The 21,459-nt window shown below is 36.7% G+C and overlaps 1 protein-coding gene across 1 annotated transcript in view; it reads right to left on the bottom strand.

Annotated features, from left to right (window-relative positions):
• Positions 1-21,459, bottom strand: part of LOC106468350 (serine/threonine-protein phosphatase 5-like) — a 56,921-nt gene that overhangs the window by 19,031 nt on the left and 16,431 nt on the right. Inside the window, exons 2-7 of the mRNA XM_022396682.1 lie at positions 19,054-19,223; positions 11,192-11,263; positions 5,107-5,254; positions 4,660-4,781; positions 4,210-4,275; positions 3,115-3,213 (exon numbers count right to left, since the gene is read on the bottom strand). Of these exons, the coding sequence (XP_022252390.1) occupies positions 3,115-3,213; positions 4,210-4,275; positions 4,660-4,781; positions 5,107-5,254; positions 11,192-11,263; positions 19,054-19,223 (677 nt within the window). The remainder of the gene's footprint in view (positions 1-3,114; positions 3,214-4,209; positions 4,276-4,659; positions 4,782-5,106; positions 5,255-11,191; positions 11,264-19,053; positions 19,224-21,459) is intronic.

Genomic DNA, 21,459 nt, shown 5'->3' with positions numbered 1-21,459 from the left:
AAAGCTCAACGTTAACTCTAGGGGTTGACAAATATATTTCTTCTTTCAACTGCACTCAGCCAAAGAACTTTGAAACATACGTGTCAAAAGAGCATGTTAACTACATTCTCGTCTAGACTTACATGTACATAACTACCCCCTTATGCTTCAAGCTATACTTTGCCAAGTTTCAACATTGTTTATAGCTCATGCATCATGACACAAAACTGAAAGATTTCATTATTGTTTTCAATGTTATTTTTTAAATAAAGGAATAAAAATCGATAATATAAAACTATGAACTATAATGTACATAATAATAATAATTTCATAGAGTTGTTTAAACATTTGTTTAACAACAAGTAAAAGCTTGGAATGGTCTATCCTTTCATTTGGGGTGTGTCTGTGAGCCAGACTAGTTTTGGAGAATTCCACTCCTCATCAGTGACCCTGGACACTACCACCAATGAAATATCAGACAAACCAAGCCTTTATAGTAGGTTTCTTTTTTGTGAGTGTAAAACACTTAAATAGAACATTTCATCCTTCTAATTAACAGTTTAAAAAATATAGTTATATATATAGTTATATTGTTATAATTTTGGTGATAACAATAAAGAAGTGATCTTTATTGCAAGCTAATGATTGTAATCAATGAAGGAAACTGAAAAAAATTTAGTTTTGTAAAATTAAAACCTTATGGGAAAGATTTAGGGAAAATTACAATTTACAAAAATTTTGCAATAAAACCTTTTCAAACCTTCCAACCTAAAAAGTCATACAAATATCACGTGATGAAAAATGGCCAACCTTTTGGTTTGGGTCATACCATTTCTAATTTTTAGCTACATATAAAAATAATATACTATATTTAAAAAAAACCTACATAATGTATATAAAATAGTTCTAAAGATTCAAATTATTTCATCCAGTAATTTTTTATCATACTGTTATAAAACAAAGCATACAACAAACGTATCAACTTGACACATCCAGACATGGTAGTGTTATTATCAAAGATAACATCCTACAGTGGCTATATTATGGAACTAATAAATATGATAAAACTATTGTATCAAAGACAACACACAAAAGTTGCTGTATAATGAAACTAATAAAGTCCCTGTCAAGCCACCAAGCAAGGTCGGCCCTGATCCCAGGTGATAGGGTAATGGGATGCCCTAACAGATCGTGGAGAAGTTTCATTGGTTGAGAATCATCCAATGAAGGGAATGCATGTGTACAAGACCCAAGGGAATGACAGCTTCCAAGAAAGCCCACATCCCCAAAAGAGACAGAACCTCTCACACAAAGAGAGAAGGAGAAGGTAGGGTCTTCGTTACTGCCCACTCCACATCCTGGAACCAAAGTGGTGAGGGCTGGGGCTGAACGAGATGGCAATTGAAGATAACCCCTAAATGAATAAGATACTGTGTGGGGTAATAATGATGAGAAACCCCACTCAAGAAATAAGAGGGTGTGAGTGACTGACTTGGCATGGGAAGAGACAAGCAGCAGCCAATCGTCCATGTATTAGTGAGTTTGAAGACCCAGCAAGTGAAAATGACGTGTAAAAGGGTTTACCACTCCACAAAACACATACAGAGCTGAAGGAAAATCGATTGGCAGCACCCAGAACTGGAAGTCAGAATCCTTGTGGATGAAACAAAGAAAAAGTACATGACACTGGGGCAATTGAAATATGAAGATAGGCATCCATCATATTGAACTTGATCATCCCAAATCCCAGGAAAAAAAAACCTCTGAAGTTAGGGAGGACTCCATAGTGAATTCAGGTGTCTCCAGATACTTTGACAGCTGTGGCAAATCTATGATGGGTCTCCAATCTACAGTGTTTTTGGAGACAATAAATAGATGGTAGTAAATTCCTGGGTTGAGTGGGCACCACCTAATTGATAGCTCCTTTGTGTAGGAGGTCTTGAATAGATTTGCAAAGATAACTGAATGAGGTATGATCCCGAGGAGGACAGAAGGAGATATGAGAAGCGGTGTAGCAATGGCCTCCCCACTAGGTACAAGGTTAGCTAATATATTTCTTTTGTATCACAAACAGAAATAGCTCGACACATGCCCCACTGACTTCAAACCTATCTTTTACAGACGATAGTTTTGTTACTTTTTCAAATTAAGGATCACTACTCTAAATTCTTAGAATACCTGAACTCACAACATCCTACGGTTAAGTTCGCTTGTGAGGTTGAAAATAATAATAATTTACCTTTTTCAGATTTCCCCATTAACTGTAACACTAGCGAATCTGGCACATCAACATACAGAAGAAAAGACATTACTCGACTTCTTACACAATTTGACATCTTTATTCCATTCACATACAAAATACATCTGGTAACAGGTATATTATGGAAGTAATAAAGATGATAAAACTATGGTATCAAATACAACAAAGATGACAAAACTATGGTATAGTATCAAATACAACACACAACAGTAGCTATATTATGGAAGTAACAAAGATGACAAAACTATGGTATAGTATCAAATACAACACACAACAGTAGCTATATTATGGAAGTAATAAAGATGACAAAACTATGGTATAGTATCAAATACAACACACAACAGTAGCTATATTATGGAAGTAATAAAGATGACAAAACTATAGTATAGTATCAAATACAACACACAACAGTAGCTATATTATGGAAGTAATAAACATGACAAAATTATAGTATAGTATCAAATACAACACACGACAGTAGCTATATTATGGAAGTAATAAAGATGACAAAACTATAGTATAGTATCAAATACAACACACGACAGTAGCTATATTATGGAAGTAATAAATATGACAAAACTATGGTATAGTATCAAATACAACACACAACAGTAGCTATATTATGGAAGTAATAAAGATGACAAAACTATAGTATAGTATCAAATACAACACACAACAGTAGCTATATTATGGAAGTAAGTGTGTTGTATTTGATACTATACCATAGTTTTGTCATCTTTGATAATATAGCTACTGTTGGAAGTAACAAAGATGACAAAACTATGGTATAGTATCACATACAACACACAACAGTAGCTATAATAAGAATCTCATTAAGACTGTTAATTTAGAACAACTGTATCAAAAAAGGATACATAAGGATTTGACTCAGATGGTAATCCATTCAATTGAAAAATATTCAGAAGGTCATAGTACTGCCCATGTATATCTCCACATATGGTGAATTTCTTACCCTAGAAATCATAAATGTTTTCTGTGTTGTTACTTCATGCTTGAAGAATGTCTTGCATTTCTCTGAACTCTTACCAATAAAAAACATTTAAACCCAAAGTCTTGTAGATAAAAGACATTTAAACCCAAAGTCTTGTAGATAAAAAACACTTAAACCCAAAGTCTTGTAGATAAAAGACATTTAAACCCAAAGTCTTGTAGATAAAAGACATTTAAACACATAGTCTTGTAGATAAAAGACATTTAAACCCAAAGTCTTGTAGATAAAAGACATTTAAACACATAGTCTTGTAGATAAAAGACATTTAAACCCAAAGTCTTATAGATAAAAGACATTTAAACTGAAAGTCTTATTATGTCAACAGTTTAGGTCAGAAAAGGCTCTTCCAAGTTGGAAACTGACATCATTTAAAGGCAGCTTAAACAATTGTGACAAAGAAAGATTGTATTTAAAACAAGTAAAAATTATATAAAAATACAAATGAAAAATTAATTAATACATCTGACAGTTTCTCTCAAAAACACTCAATAAATTAACATTATCTTTTGGTTTTAGATCTATATCAGATGTTATACGTATAGATACTAATGTTCAGATATGTGATGTAAATGACAGTGTATCTAATATGTTCAGGGGTACAACAACAACATGTTGATTTATATAAACAATGTTGTTAAAACAAGCACAGATGTTATACGTATAGATAATAATGTTCAGATATGTGATGTAAATGACAGTGTATCTAATATGTTCAGGGGTACAACAACAACATGTTGATTTATATAAACAATATTGTTAAAACAAGCACAAATTACTGTTAAGATAGGAATGGGTCACAACTTCTCTCAGACTGGTACTGAATGTGAAAAATACTAAGGCTTAGACAGCACTGTTTACAGAAAGTAGAGATCAGCATACCTAGAGAGAGAGTGTATACTATGGCTACACAGTCAACTTTATACACTATTTGGCTCATAGCTAACAGACTTATACTTACATCTGGTACATGGATATCAATAAGAGATGGCTGCTTCTTAAACATTTCTTTAACATCAAGAAGGATCTAAAATAATCCAAGTAAAACAAGTCTCAAGTCACGATTACTTTGTCCGAACAGACAGATTATACAAAAGCAAAAATTCTTCTCAATAACAACTGTAAAAACCAAAGATGAATGGTAGCATGGATGAGAGGCTAAGCTGTAAATCACAAGGTTTGAATCTTGGTGAGTATGTCACTTTTTTAGTAATTGTTGATAAAAATTTTTTCAGTACAATACTTTTTGTTTGAATATTTTCTTTACTTTCTTTAACTGTTTCTTGAACATATAGATTCAGAAAAACAGCTTTTGGAAGACCATATATATAAGCTCATTAGTAGCAATGTGACTATTGTATTGTCTCAAATAAGACAAAAATTATAGATATTACCAATTCAGGTCACACACCTTATAAGCATATTTCCTATGAAGTTTTTTGCCATCCTTAAAGTTCTGCATGAGCTCTTTAATAAAACTGTCTGTTACTTTTCCATTTTCAAGCTGAGGTCCGGTATAATCTTCCTCTATACCTAAAAAAAGATAAAATACATTTCTCTTCCAAATAGACAACTGTGAAATTAAGGTTAAAAAACTAGTCATGAAATTACACACAAATATGATTCCCAAAACAAATTTTCCCTTTTTTCCAGAGATTTGTATATAATTTCACAAGATGACTGTTTCTGATTGTTTTTTAAAACTCATAATGTACATAAATTGATATGTAAAATTATACACGGACTTTTCTCTACATTAAAATACTTTTATTTGCAGGTTTTTGGCCCTTTTAGGGGAGCCTTCATCAGGCAATAATGTTATACTACTGCAAGAAACATCCTTATATTACATACTTACACATGTTTTCTAGATCTATAGTATCAGCTACAGACTTCCTACAGTCATCCACTGCTATTGCTTTCTCAAATGCCATCCTTCTAACAATCTTATTACACTCAGTGAACTTCATTTTGGCATCTTTGTCATTCGGACATGCTTTTGTAACCTAGAGAACACAACAGGAAATTATAAGTTCCCTACACTGAAAATGTATTTCAGACACTTACCTTCTCTCACGTAATAGCTTTTCTCATTCAGTGCTGCCCTCTATATGTGCAATTTTAACTTGTCACTAGCCTCGAGGCTCCCAACTAAACTCCCGTTTGTCTATGTGGCATTGCTATGTTGTAGAATGCAAATGAGAATGAGACAACCCTCCACCAATAGCACAGCTAATTCCCACTATACTGTAGAACTTAATCTTCAGTTTGAGATTAGGCAAAAAAGAAGCACCAGAAGTTGGAAGGAATGGTGGAAGTGTGAGAAGAGATAAGTATGTTGGAAATACATTTTAATGATAGAAAAATTATAACTTATGGTATGATACCTTACCTCCTCTCACATAATACCTAGAATCCTGCATTGAACTGGTGAAGGGATCAGTGCAAAAGTTACCTAAATAATCACCCTTCAGAAAACATATGAAGAGAGCCCATGGAGTGTGAAACCTCAATGTAGAGGGATACACAAATGGGAGACTGCACCACATCTGTACCAAGTATACTCTTTGCCCATTGTGAAGATATGTGTTGCTAAGTCAGGTGGAAAGGACACACATCCAATGTGTAATTGGATATGCCAAATGGTGTAGAATGACTAGGGTGCAGCAGACCATATTTGGTGGGTCAAATCCAGTCCAAAGCCAGGTGGCATAAGGTATTTATCATCCAGTCTGCAGCAGCAAGAGGGTCCCTATTGTTTTCATCTCAAGACTAGGAAGCAGAAGAGAAAATGGCTTCTGTCCCACCATCCTAGCCAGGGTATGTATGTGTAGACCCAGTACATAACCAACACCTGGAAACCCGATATCTAGGTGACAGTAGGAAGGGGGAATACAACAAGTAATTGCAAGTAACTGGACAAATGCCACACATGAAGCCAGAATGTGGTAATGATGGGATCAAACACAGACAACTAAAGTTGCTGGAGAAGGGAACAGGAAAATGGAAGTGGTAATAGAGGATATGACTGAAGGAAGGTAAGGACAGGAAACCATGGTTGAGCAGGCAAAAATGGGGCAGTGAGAAGGATTTGACATGGAATGGTTTGAATAAGGGATAAAACACAGAAAAATCTTGTCAAAACGAGAAAAGCATTCCACAACAAGATTCAGAGCACCCAGGAAATGACATGCCAGTAGGTGTATGTGATATGAATGGACCCAGAAAAGGAGTACCAATACTCAAAAAGAAAATGAACGTGAATGAGTGGCCTCTTGTTGACTGATGTAAGAGACAAGGATGGAATTGTCTGAATGGATCACAACTAATTTGTCTCTTGGTAAAGGTAGGAAACAATCCAAAGCTCAATAAACAACAAGTAACTCCAAAAGATTGATGTGCAGAGCTATTCAACCAAAGACCAATGACCTATGATCTCCTGGGAATCCATAAATGCCCACCAACCCATCAAAGAAGAATCTGTAAAAAGATGCAAATTGAGATGGTGAGACAGAAGAGAAAGGGCCAACCATGGTGTTGTCCCTGTCGAGCAACCAGTCTAAATTGACACGTAGTGAGAAAGAAAGAAGGATAATAGAGTCCAGGGGATCCTGAGCAAGATTCCACTGAACATGCAATGCCCACTGAAAAATATGCAGGTGAGTACAAATAAAGGGAATTAGGGCTTCAATGGAAGCCCAAGTCCCCAAAAAAGATAGAATCTTACATGCATTGAGAGAAGGAGAGGACTGAGCTTTGAGAACTAATACATCCATTGATCTCAACCAGAGAGGGGAAAGCTGGGCCTGACTGAAAGAGAAGCTGAAGAATACTCACAAATGGATGAGGTATTAGGTCAGAATGAGAAAGGATTTCCCCAACTGGACTAGCCAACCCACACAAGCAGCCTCTCAGAGCAGTAAATGTGTTTGCATGTGAAATGTTTGTTGGGATGGGATGGAGCTAAAAGCAGCTAGTCATCCATATAATGGTGAAACTGCATACCATGACAATGAATAAAGGCATAGGCCCTGACCACCTGGCAGAATACATAGGGTGCAGAAGCCAGACAAAATGGAAGATTGTAGAATAGACATACTCAACTGTTTTGGACAAAATGAAGGTAACATCTGGATGTTGAAAAAATAGAAATGTGAAGATAAGCATCCAAGGCATTCATATTTTACATCCAGAGACCCACTGAAGAATGAGAAAAGACCTCATGGTGAAATGAGGAAGGTTGCTGAAACAGTTGAGATTGGGGAAATCTATGACAGGATGTCAGTCCTCTGCATTCCTTGAAACTATGAAGAACCAAGAATAGAAATCCAGAGAAGGGTGACTGGTGGGTTCAACAGCATCCTTGTGAAGAAGATCTTGAACCACTTTGGATAGACACTGGCAGGAAAGTGGATCCCCAGGAGGAGGGAAGGGAATGGGATGTGGGGGCAATGGAGGTGGGGTTAGAAAACAAAGGTAGTCCTTCGGATAACATCTGAAGCACCCAAGGATCCATGGTAAAAGCACTCCATAAGTGTAAAAACCTGGCCAAATATTCCCCAACTGTGCCAGCACCAATCTTATAGTCACCTGTACTATTGGCAGTGGGAGACCAGCAATGAGCAATCTGACAAAGAGCCACCAAGATTCAGGAGAGAAAGACAGGCAAATGGAAGGAAGGAGGAGGGTGAGATACAGGAACGAAAGCAGGCGAAGACTGCAAAAGACAAGAGACCAAGAAGGAAAAAGAGGAGTGATTACAAGCAGCCTCCATCTTGGATTACAATGAGTCAGAAAGATCTCCAAAGACAAACTAGTACAAAAATGGATCCATACAAAGGTCACCCAAAATAAGAAGTAGGCAGGTGCACATGAGCTAAGAATGCATCCCAACCTGGGAAATCCTAACAACACAGGAGTCAAAGTTTTTAGGGAAAGGGCAGAGGAAGAATGTATTCACTGAAAACTCCTCAAGGGAACAGGTAGGAGATAGATAGAGGAGAGGTAACACAGGAGGGTGGTGAGAATCAAACAGAGAAGGGAAAAACTTGGCCTGAGAAAACCTCACAGTAATATCATGGTCAGATCCCCACACCTGAAGCAAAGACTCTAAGATCTGTGAGTCTAGAAATAGAAATTCTGAATGATGATACACAAATGCGGAGGAATCAGAGGCATGAGAGGGACAAAGCACGCGGATCCCAGAACTTACTTGTGTTTGAAATTGATCAGCATGGACCCTGTTATCTGAATAGGGTGGTTAAAAAAAGGTAATCTGAGGAAGGAATGGCATGCAGAAGGAAAGTTGAGGAATCATAAGACACAGGGGATACAGCCAAAAGATAACATACTGAGGAACATATTGAGGAATGTAGAATAAGGTCAGGGAGTTTCCACAGGTGTGATAAGATAGCACAGCAAAGGAAGGAAGTGGGAACTGGCTTTCCAAATCCTCTTTGTCCTGATCAGGTTCCCTAGGAAATGGTATGTCCAGTCTTGGGTAAGAAGACACAGTAGGCCGCATGATGGACTCCAACTCATGGAGAACTAAGACTGAAACCTCAGCAGGGAAAGTGAAGCCCAAACCCCAAGAAACTGCAGGTTGAGGTTCGATGGCAGTAGTAACAACATTAGTAGTTGTACATTAAATTCTGAATTCATAATTCAAACTGAGCTATTATGTGAGGTATGGCATCATATCAGAATAAATGTCTTTACATTGCTATTAAACATAAACAGTGAAGAATGTGTTTACTTTCCAAGCACTTCTAAGCTATTACATGTTACTTCTGTTTTTACTCAAAATTAGCACTTTTAATCTATTACATGTTATTTCTATCTTCCCTCACAGTTAACACTTCTAATCTATTACATCTTACTTCTGTTTTCCCTCAAAATTAGCACTTCTTATCTATCATGTTACTTGTTTTTCCTCACAATTAATACTTCTTATCTATCACATGTTATTTCTGTTTTTCCTCACAGTTAACACTTCTAAGCTATTACATGTTACTTGTCTTCCCTCACAGTTAACACTTCTAACTTATCACATGTTACTTCTGTCCTTCCTCAAAGTTAACACTTCTAACATATTAATTTTGTCCTCCTTCAAAGTTAATACTTCCAACACATAAGCAGACACCAAAACTTACTAAACATACTAAAAACTGCATTAACTAAAACAAAAAACCATAAAATATTATATCCATAATTAATATAAGGCTTGAATTCACTGTGAATAGGCAATGAAATCATAAAAATAATACTATATTGTGTTGAGATGTTTCTTAAAGGCTCCTACCTCTACTTTATCACATAGATGCAGTTTCTAACAGACTACTACCTCTTTATTACATCGTGTACAGATGGTTTTTTGTGACTACTACAACTGACAAAATAAAGTTCCCAAAGAAATTTGTTCATGCAAATTAATCAAATTGAAACTGACTGGATGCGTATAATAGAAATTTCTAATCAACAACAAAACAAAATTGAAACTAGGATTAAAGAGAATTTTGGTATTCTTTTTTCAAAAAGTTTCACAACATAATTTCAGAAATTGCATAACACAAATAATGATAAAAAAATTAATTAATTATAGGATTTTTTTAAGCCAAAATTAGAAACTAGTTGGTAATGTTTGTCATAATTTTGTTTGCAATTTTGTTGTTCTTCAACAGTGAGAAGGAAAACAATCAAGTACTAACAGTAATAACCTTCCCAAGTCTGTAAAGGGTTAACTGGGCCTAGAGTTGTATTTACAATCAAGGACTAATAGTAATAACCTTCCCAAGTCTGTAAAGGGTTAACTGGGCCTAGAGTTGTATTTACAATCAAGGACTAACAGTAATAACCTTCCCAAGTCTGTACTGGGTTAACTGGGCCAAGAGTTGTATTCATAATCAAGGACTAACAGTAATAACCTTCCCAAGTCTGTACTGGGTTAACTGGGCCAATAGTTGTATTCACAATCAAAAACTAACAGTAATAACCTTCCCAAGTTTGTACTGAGTCAACTGGGCCAAGAGTTGTATTCACAATCAAGGACTAACAGTAATAACCTTCCCAAGTCTGTACTGGGTTAACTGGGCCAAGAGTTGTATTCACAATCAAGGACTAGACTTGGGAAGGTTATTACTGTTGATTGTGAATACAACTCTTGGCCCAGTTAACCCTTTACTTAAATCAAAATTAAAACAACACACAGCCCAATTAAACAATCCAAAACTTAACTCAACATTTCATTGTGATAACACAACTTTGATGTATTTTTGATTTTGCTTAACTTGTAACTTCACCACCATTATTTTGCATATTACGTTTTTGTAATGAGGCCATGTATTTTTGTTTTTTACTTGAGTAGAAACCTAACCAAAATCTATCTGTCTTCATTATCTTATCATTTGCATGCTTCAGTGTTTTCTGGTGAACTGAAAACGTTTACTTAATTAAATGGAAAACTTAATGTCCTTGAACAAAAAAAAAAACAACAAAACCTAAACAGCTCTCTGCTTCAACCATTAGGTATCTAATGGAAACACCAATTTTAGTGTTACACATCTTTTATGAGATGTAGGTGAGTTGAAAAAAGTTTACAATGTGATTCAATTTTGGAAAAAATTAATAACTTTTGCACATTTTTCTGCAAAATGCATTCTTGATGGGTAGGTGGTTCTAACAGCATCAATGTCACATAAAGGATTTTTTAAATGGAAGTTCTTTACAAATTTTAAATTCCAATAATTCCTTTTGGCATTAATGAGAGTCCACTGTAGCAATGTTTCTTGTCATTTCTCTGTGACTATTGATAGTGTACTTTTATAACTAGGTTGAGACACTACCACAGCTATGAGTAAGAAATAAGGTAAATACACCAAAAGGAAAACACTACCAGTCAATATTCTATTACAGAGTTGAAATAATTTACTCTACACTACACTTACCATTTCAAAATCTTTTAATGCTAGCTTGAATTTTCCAAGAGACATGTATGCACCAGCACGACGATAGTAGCCCTGGAGAATCAGAAAATAAGACTGATTTAATAAGATTACATTACTAATATTGTGATGTTTGATGTCTTTCTCTTGTAACTCCAAAAGATCCTACAGATTCATGAGTGAGATACTTTGTGGTGAGATAGAGGGAACAGAATGTGATAGAAGCCAGATAGGATGGAAGAAATATAGAATATGATAGAAGCCAGGAGAGATAGGAGGAATAGAATGTGATAGAAGCTAAGTGAGATAGGAGGAATAGAATGTGATAGAAGCTAAGTGAGATAGGAGGAATAGAATGTGATAGAAGCTAAGTGAGATGGGAGGAATTTAATGTAATAGAAGCCAAGTGAGATGGGAGGAACATAATGTAATAGAAGCCAAGTGAGATGGGAGGAATTTAATGTAACAGAAGCCAAGTGAGATGGGAGGAACATAATGTAATAGAAGCCAAGTGAGATGGGAGGAATTTAATGTAACAGAAGCCAAGTGAGATGGGAGGAACAGAATGTGATAGAAGCCAGGAGAGATGGGAGGAGAGAATGTGATAGAAGCTAAGTGAGATGGGAGGAACATAATGTAATAGAAGCCGAGTGAGATGGGAGGAACAGAATGTGATAGAAGCCAGGAGAGAATGTGATAGAAGCCAAGTGAGATGGGAGGAACAGAATGTGATAGAAGCCAGGAGAGATAGGAGGAATAGAATGTGATAGAAGCCAAGTGAGATGGGAGGAACAGAATGTGATAGAAGCCAGGTGGGATGGAAGGAATGGAATATGATTAGAAGCCAGGAGAGATAGGAGGAATGGAATATGATTAGAAGCCAGGAGAGATAGGAGGAATGTAATGTAATAGAAGTCAAGTGAGATGGAAGGAACTTAATGTGAAAGAAGCCAGGTGAGATGGGAGAATAGAATGTGATAGAAGCCAGGTGGGATGGGAGAAATAGAATGTGATAGAAGCCAGGTGGGATGGGAGAAATAGAATGTGATAGAAGGCGGGAAAGTTGGGAGAAATTGAATGTGATAGAAGCCAGGAGAGTTGGGAGGAATGGAATGTGATAGAAGCCGGGAGGAATGGGAGGTAACAGAAGCCAAGTGAAATGGGAGGAATGGAATGTGATAGAAGCCAAGTGAGATGGGAGGAATGGAATGTGGAAGAAGCCAGGAGAGAAGGGAGGAATAGAATGTGGTAGAAGCCAGGTTTGGCTATAAAATAAATTACTGAATTAGAATTCTGATTGTTCCAAAACCTTAAAATATACATGTGTAATAGATACTTGATAAAATGTCAGTACCAGAGAAAGAATATAAATGTTCACACTATACTGCTAAATTAATTCTACTATAACTAGTCTAACCAAACAACCTATCATCTATTTACAATTACTTGACATTGCACTGTAGTTTCAAACTTAAAACTACACAATACATCACTTTTCTAGTAGTTTCATAAGAAAGAAAACTGAAAATTTCAACCTACCTCACTATAATGAAAGGAAAACAAATCCAAGACAATAGATGTTAGAGCAAAAGAACATATTTAACAATTAATAAGTTTCTCAACTAAACATCAAATAACTGTTAGTATACAAACTGTCACTCAAGAACAAGACACTTTATATAAAAGTCAATCATCCAGCCCAGAATACCATAAAACCTCAACTATTTTTAATACATCCAGCCCAGTCTAATACTTCAAGCTGAGCAGCTAGAAATAATTCCAAATTGAACAATATAAACTACTGTAATTACTTAACAGTATTTGTAGCTTACTTACAAGAAATAATGCCAAAAAGGCCCAATCTACAATAATTAATTTATAGCTTACTGGCTAGAAAAACAGGCTTGATTACTCTGACCACCCTTGAGACCACAAAATGTTAACATTTTTCAATATCAAAAATGTATTTCCAATAATACTTACCTGTTCTCACACTACAGCTATTATTTGAATGCCAGGGTTTCTTCCTTTTCCCATCTAGGCATTGGTCTGCATAGATTTCTTCCCACTAAGAGCCAGTATTATTCTCATTCAGTGCTGCCCTCTACATGCAAAACATTTTGTTTTGCATGCCACAAGCTGTGAGCTCCAAAATACCTTACAATCGACTGATTCAAATGTGTCTCACATGAAATCATCATGTAACAACTCTCCACCAATAAGAGTGCGGTGCGACACTCTTCTGATGCATGTGACTCCCTCTAATCTTTTCTACTGAACTATCACTTCTTGTTTGGCAATACTCATGTCAAGAAATTTTGTTTTTGCATTTAATCAACTTCGTGATTTTTTTGTAGTTACTATTCCAAAGTAGATTGTTTTTCTTCAACAATTAACAACTTTTCAGATAACTTATTTATCCAGATTTTAATTATTTTTTTTTGTGAAACGTGTGTTAAATTTTCAATTGTACACAAGTTATTCCGAAGTTCAAGTTACCGCTTCAGATATCTTACCTTCTACTAGCACACTCACACAGGATACAAGTGGAAGTGACTCAACTTTGGATTTATCGGCTATCATCCGTCGTGAGCTTGATTGTTATATGAGTCAACCTGCTTCTCTTGATCTTGCCCCAATTCCTCCTGAATATACCAAACCTGTTCGATTTGATGAGGATTTTGACAGCCTTTATCTGCCGCTTATACAGCTTTTTATAGATGCAATTTCTCATCTATGTTTTATTTTATCCATTTCCCAGACTTCGTATAACCCCGACCTTCTTTGTTACATGATACCGCCTCTTCTCAGTATTTGGTTTTTCCCCCCTTTCCCAGATATTAGGGTTCATGCTAAGGATTTTGTTTCTCAGATGGTTAAGGGTTTCAGATCAGTCTGCCTTTGCCTACCATCAGGCTGAATGTCCATATCTCGACTCTCAACAGTTAGAATCAATTTTGCCTGTGTGTGGGAGCAGACCCCGATCATCCTGTTCATTTATCCCATACCCAATTTTCCAATTGTCTTACCCTATCGACTCACCTATGGTATTTGTCTACTATCCACCTCCTTTCCGAGGCAATCAACAGAGATCCTGAGGGTTTTTCGATGGATTGCCTCTCCATGATTACCTCCACGTTGGCACATTTGTTTTCATCAGCTCTAGCCTTACACACATGGTTTCTCTGTTGTTGGAATCTCCTGGAGAGGAATGCAGCCTTGTCCCAGGTTCATTTACCACCTCCTTATCTCCATGACTTGTATATAGCTCCTTTTCTTCAATGGTATGTTTTTAGTAATATTCCTGAGACTTTGGAATCCCATGTGGAGTCAGTGTGACAGCACGCTACTCTTTCTTTTTTAGTGGATTGTTTGTCGCATTCTGAGCTTATTACTGTTTCACTTCCAGGGGTTTCTCATCTTGTCTTTTTATTCGACACAGATAGACACTTCGCTAACAGTATTGGTGACTACCCGGTGGGTTCTGGTCAATTGGGATCTGGCTTGTCTGATTTTGTTCCCCTTTGATAACCTTTTGCCACAGATCTATGGGTTATTCAGGTTTTAATTGAGGGACTTGTTACACAATTTCTTTCCCCTCCCCTGTTATCTCAAATACCCATTTCCTTTCCATTATTTCGGGATCCTACCTCCAGTCAGCATCTGTCCGAGGTGGTACAAGATCTTCTCTTCCAGCAAGCCATTGAACCTGTCAATCATCCTTCTCCAGGTTTTTATTCCAGACTGTTTGTAGTACCAAATAAAACCAGAGACTGGCAGTCTGGGATCAGTTTGTCCCAACTCAATCAATTTTTGGTTCTACTCCTTGGCATCTCATCTCCATAGTCTCTTGGAGGAAATTCTTCATTTGGGCATGTGGACTACCCCACACATGTTCAGATCTCACTATCTACATTGAATCGCTGTATCTTCATCTTCGGGTTATCGTCTTCTGCCTGTAGCCATTCATCAGACTTTGGTCAGACTAGGTAAGTTAATTTTTATATCTATATCTCTTCTTTATCAGGGGCTTTTCATTTATTCATTTTTTACACTGTCTGGATCCTGCTCTGTGGTGAGTAATGCTTGACCAAGTATACTTAAAAATAGTCAAATCCACACTGTAAGGCCATGATGACTTAACAATTACCATTTCTATTGCCACTAAATGTACACTATTGAGATGGGGTGTTGCACAAGATTATTTGTAGGTTTGTCCTCACGATATATTTGCTTCATTAATATACCTGTTCCGGACCGTACTTACCCATGGACCTCATGGGTAAAGCAGAAGGGGATAACTGCCCATCCCTGCTATTCCTTAGATTGAATAAATCAGTAGTGGTCTACTTTTCAAAATAGGGTTTTCATTGTTACCTGTCGCACTGTCTCTGGTGCTGACATTCCTCCAGACTTTCCACCTCATTTCCTTCCCTCTTTTTCATCCAGGGGAGAATGCGAGTCCTTACCACATTCCAGTTACAAGCCACTGGGGTGGTGGACCATGGAGGCATCCTTCTGAATTTGATAATGATAAACTATACATATAATGAGGAAACCATTCTGTTGAGAGTAGGGCAGTGGTATTCTGTTGGTGTACATGATGATATGTCCTCTAATCTGATGCTACACCTCTGAATGGGTTTACCAAAGGGAGGTTTTCAATTTCGGGTGAACCATCAATTGCAGTTCACCCCTTTGATTCAGATCCCTCATCTTACCCCACATGGATGTTGGTTCCCAGTGGCTGTGTTTCAGATTTAGAACTGAACCAGTCAACATAAGTCATCACACATGTATTACAGGTGACTGTTTCCTCATCATCACACATGTATAACAGTTGTCTCTGTTTCCTCGTCATCACACATGTATTACAGGTGTCACTGTTTCCTCGTCATCACACATGTATTACAGGTGTCTCTGTTTCCTCATCATCACACATGTATAACAGTTGTCTGTTTCCTCGTCATCACACATGTATTACAGTTGTCTCTGTTTCCTCGTCATCACACATGTATTACAGTTGTCTCTGTTTCCTCATCATCACACATGTATAACAGTTGTCTGTTTCCTCGTCATCACACATGTATTACAGTTGTCTCTGTTTCCTCGTCATTACACATGTATTACAGTTGTCTCTGTTTCCTCGTCATCACACATGTATTACAGGTGTCTCTGTTTCCTCATCATCACACATGTATTACAGGTGTCTCTGTTTCCTCGTCATCACACATATTACAGTTGTCTCTGTTTCCTCATCATCACACATGTATAACAGTTGTCTGTTTCCTCGTCATCACACATGTATTACAGCTGTCTGTTTCCTCGTCATCACACATGTATTACAGTTGTCTCTGTTTCCTCGTCATCACACACATGTATTACAGGTGTCTCCGTTTCCTCGTCATCACACACATGTATTACAGGTGTCTCCGTTTCCTCGTCATCACACATGTATTACAGGTGTCTCTGTTTCCTCATCATCACACATGTATAACAGTTGTCTGTTTCCTCATCATCACACATGTATAACAGTTGTCTGTTTCCTCATCATCACACATGTATAACAGTTGTCTGTTTCCTCATCATCACACATGTATAACAGTTGTCTGTTTTCTCGTCATCACACATGTATTACAGGTATCTCTGTTTCCTCGCTCAATTATACTCTTATTTCTCCATCTGTGTTGTGGGTCACGATAGAGGTACTTGCAGATTAATATGGTTCTTCCTCTTACGCTATCCCTCAATTTTATTATACCGAGGATGTTATTGCACTAGGGGCGGTTTCTGTCAGTTTGGCTTTGAGTGAGATGGTTTACATTACAAAGACATCTTTATGATACCAGAAATCAGGTTTCTGGATCGGTCGATCAATTTCTCACATTGATGTCATGTGTCCCGTTCATAGATCAGGGGTGTACAAGATTCCATCTGGTCTGATGAACTTAGGTGAAGACAGTATGATCCTCCGGGAAGGAAGGGCAGGAGAGTGTCAGCAGAGGTGAGTATTATTGGAAATTTAGGAAAATTTCAATTTAGGAAAATGTTAACTTCCAAAACATATGTACCTCTGCTGCCACTTATAACTAGAATCCACAATGAGAAGGTGGAGGGGTCAGTGAGGACATGAACCATACAGAAAGCACCTGCATATATCATGGATGTACCAATATAAGAGTGGTACCCGAATGGGGGAACCACACTACATCCAGAACAGGTATGTTCTTCACCCTGAACTTGGTTTCTGTATCAAGGATGGAACTGTACATAAGGAATCATCACTATAAGCCAGCCGCATACAGATGGCCGAGGTTCAACTACTTGAGGTTGGAATTTAGGGGTATTGGCCCCTATATCCCATGTTGATGGCTAGGGCAATTGAACCACAACATTATATATAGATATACTCTTGATTGGATCCAACCTGTAGCCATAGAGTGATGCATTCTGAACCACTGGAATCATGATGAGAAGGTAAGCATCACCAAAGTGGACAAAACTTCTCCTCCACTTGAAGAAGCCCAAAAGGCAACAGGCTATGAATGACATGTATGCCTTATTCAACTAAAGAAACAGAACTCATCCAGTCTTGAATTATGAACATTCATTCTCACTCCCCACCTGCCCCCAGAATTATGAGGAGAACGTGGAACAACTGTGCTCAACCAAGTACCAGGAATGGGACCACTCTGTGTTTGGAATTACAAGGATATAGTGGACCTCCTTCCATGAACAATATACTGAACTGATATTGATCAAAGAGAAGGGCCATGCACACACCAACCAGATAGCTGAGCATCAAATCTGAACAGGTATTATGAGTAGGTTTCTGCATAGACTGGAATCGCTCCTACCAACACCTAGGGAAAAACATCCAGGGACCTAGGTATGAGGGCCCCAACTTTGCCCTCTTCTCCACTCTAACACACTGGAGGAAAAGCCTCTGTCCACCACCCCAGTGGCTGGAAACCAGGTGGGGTAAAGAATCCATAGCTCCACTAGTAGTATCTGCAGGGTAATGCCCATTGGTGAGTCCTGAGAAATAGTGCAATAGGTGAACCAATGTTCCCTAAATTTTTAAAAGCAAACTGAATCCCAATTTATTCAATCCACTGATTGGCAGGAACGGGCAGGATCCCCTTTAGCTTGATCATCCAGAAGTGGCAGTCCAGCATAATATCGTAATATCACCTGGTAAGCTTCTAGGAGGTCTTAGGGAACACCTCATTTCTGGGATGGTATCAAGTCTCAAAAAGTGATAGAATTATTTGATGGGGGTGCTTATATACAGTACCAGAATAGAGGACACATTGATGTAGGTGGAAAGTATCTCAAGACAAGTATCACCAAGAGCAATTGAATGGGTTATAAAAACTGGAGCAAGAGAGAAAAAATCAGACTAATGCTTAGATGGGCAAAGAAAAAACCCAGGCAGTCGAGTAATAGGTAAGTATGTTTTGGACATTTATATCATATTAACATTTGAATTACAAACAACTCTTTAATGCAAAGCTCAGTGATGTACATTGATAATAAAATAGAGTAATTAAATTTTGAGTGTAACTCTGTAAAAAGGTCATGACATTTGCACTTTGACTTACTAGTATATACAGGGTTAAATAGAATAGTTAATAAAACAGTCCATTTCATTGTATTATTTAGCTTCAGTGATAAAAAAACTTTAAATGACGACTATAAAATAACATTAAACACTCTACTTGATCCTAGTTTATTTACCTCGTTACATATCTATAACCAACACCCATTAAAAATATGAAAAAACAGTGAAATTACTATTCAATGTTCACAAGATCCTTTTCTAAACACAACTTTAAACACCTTCATTAATTAATAAACTTTACCTTAACATAGTTCTTGTCAAGCTCAAGAGCTTTTGAAGCATCATTTAGAGCAGAGCCAAAATATTCACTTTTCAAGTAAGCAAAGCTTCGATTTCCATAGTAGACGGAAACAGTTGGATTGAGCTCTATGGCCTGGGTGTAGAAATCAATTGCTTTGTCAAACTCTTGTTCTAGAAATAGAAAGAACCAGTATAAAAATATAATCATATTTTAATTTTTACTTCCACCAGAAGAACACTTTTAGTAATACAGTTTTGCTCCAAGTGTGAGCTATGATTCTTTCATTGGCTATCAAAGTGATTTATGTTAATGTTAATAAATCCATTTTTTATTGACATTTAAATATTTTTAATGTGATTTTTTTGCAAAATGCTTATAAACAGATAAATTAATATAATATCTTTCTTTCAGATACTAAGTTTTTATTATACCTATATTAAGAAGAGCCACGAAGCAAAACTTGTAGATTTTTGTTTTTTTTGGAGCAAATAAAAGTACCTTGAATATTTGTACATTTTTCTAAAAAAGTATTTCTCTGCTAATAAATATAATCTTGTGTAATGATATTGTATGAGCTGTTAGTTTACATTAAATTCAACTTTTGTTGATAAAGATAAAGAAATAGTTTAGTTATGATACCTTAATTTCTTACTAAATTTTTGTGCTAAAAGTATGTCTATAAAATACCAAAGTCAGTCTGACTTAGACAAATCACAGTGCAAAGTGATGTTCATGTGAACAATGAAAATACTTTAGTCTATCATACAATTTGGAAATGTTATCTGCTTAACATCTACAACATCCTAAATACATATCTAATGTTTTTCTTAAGTATCAATGTATAATGTATCTGGTATTTTCTCTACTTTAATATGAACAGTTGCAAAATCAACAATGTAGGGGTAATGTAAAATGTTGATAACTCTGACATCAAATGCATTATACTGTGTTGAATAGCACTTTGTACAAAGTCAGCAGATGCACACTTTGGCTCTCACCTGTGCACATAGGGCTAATGCATATTGTATAGAAGGTTTAGGAGATTGTAACAGCTATGCTCAGATCTTTTACCTCAACAGCTTCACTCAGAGCTTTCCTTACAAGACTATAAGAACAACTTATGTTGTAATAACTTTAGTGGAATCACCAATTAATTTAATATCATCTGCAAACTTAATAAATGTACTTCTTTTACCAATGCCATCAAAGAAAATCAGAAATAGCAAAAAAACCTAGAACAAAACTCTGGGGTACTCCACTTGTAACATTAATCCACTGAGAATTCATTTAAGGACAACAAGGGGCCAGCTGGTCTATCAAGACTGTCCAATCCACTGATAATTCATTTAAGGACAACAAGGGGCCTGTTGGTCTGTCAAGACTGTCCCATCCACTTGTAACATTAATCCACTGAGAATTCATTTAAGGACAACAAGGGGCCAGTTGGTCTATCAAGACTGTCCAATCCACTGATAATTCATTTAAGGACAACAAGGGGCCTGTTGATCTGTCAAGACTTCCCATACATTTGAAAAAACAACTTAAATCCAGACCTGATTACTTAAATGTTTATCATGCCTTCCCTTAAACTTACTGCACTTACAACCAAAAGCCAACCAGCCTGTTAGAAAAGTAAAACTAAGTTGAAGTCCTACCAATCAGATATGAAAAGCATCTACACTAAACATTATCTATGTAACATGTTTATAAAAACTGTTATTCCCTTAACTCTTAAACATATCAACAAGATCTTCTCTAACTCTTCTTTCTTTAAAAGAAAAAAATCAGAGATCTTAGCCTGTTGTCACATATGATAACCTTTCCATCCCACGTACCATCCTAGTAGCTCTTCTCTCTAACTCTTTCCAACAATTCAATGTCCTTCCAAAGGTAAGGAGTTCAAGACTGAACAAAATATTACAAATGTGGCCTAGCCAGTGACCTGAACAACAAAATTATAACCTCTTTACACTAGTATTCAATCTTTCTGTAGATACAACCTAAAATCCTATTTGCCCTACAACTAGCAACAGAACACTGCTTGGATGGCTTTAGAGACTGATCAACTATTACACCAAGATCACTTTCCTTCATAACACTATTAAAGTTATTCCCATCCAAACTATACTTATAATTCAAATTATGATAACCTACATGTTATAATTAAAGCCCATCTGCTATTTATTTGCCCAACTGACCAAATAATCCAAATCCTTTCATAAAGCAGCAGCATCCACACAGCCAACAATACACAAGGCTTTAATATCATCAGCATACTAACACAATTCATCTATATCACTGATGTAAATCAACATTAGAAAAGGTCCCAACAATGAGCTCTGGGGTACCCCACCTGTGACATCAACACTGAGCCCTGAGGTACCCCACTTGTGACATCAACAATGA

This window comes from Limulus polyphemus, unplaced genomic scaffold (genome assembly GCF_000517525.1).
Source record: "Limulus polyphemus unplaced genomic scaffold, Limulus_polyphemus-2.1.2 Scaffold2975, whole genome shotgun sequence".
NCBI lineage: Eukaryota > Metazoa > Arthropoda > Merostomata > Xiphosura > Limulidae > Limulus > Limulus polyphemus.
This window is presented reverse-complemented; position numbering and strand designations above follow the sequence as displayed.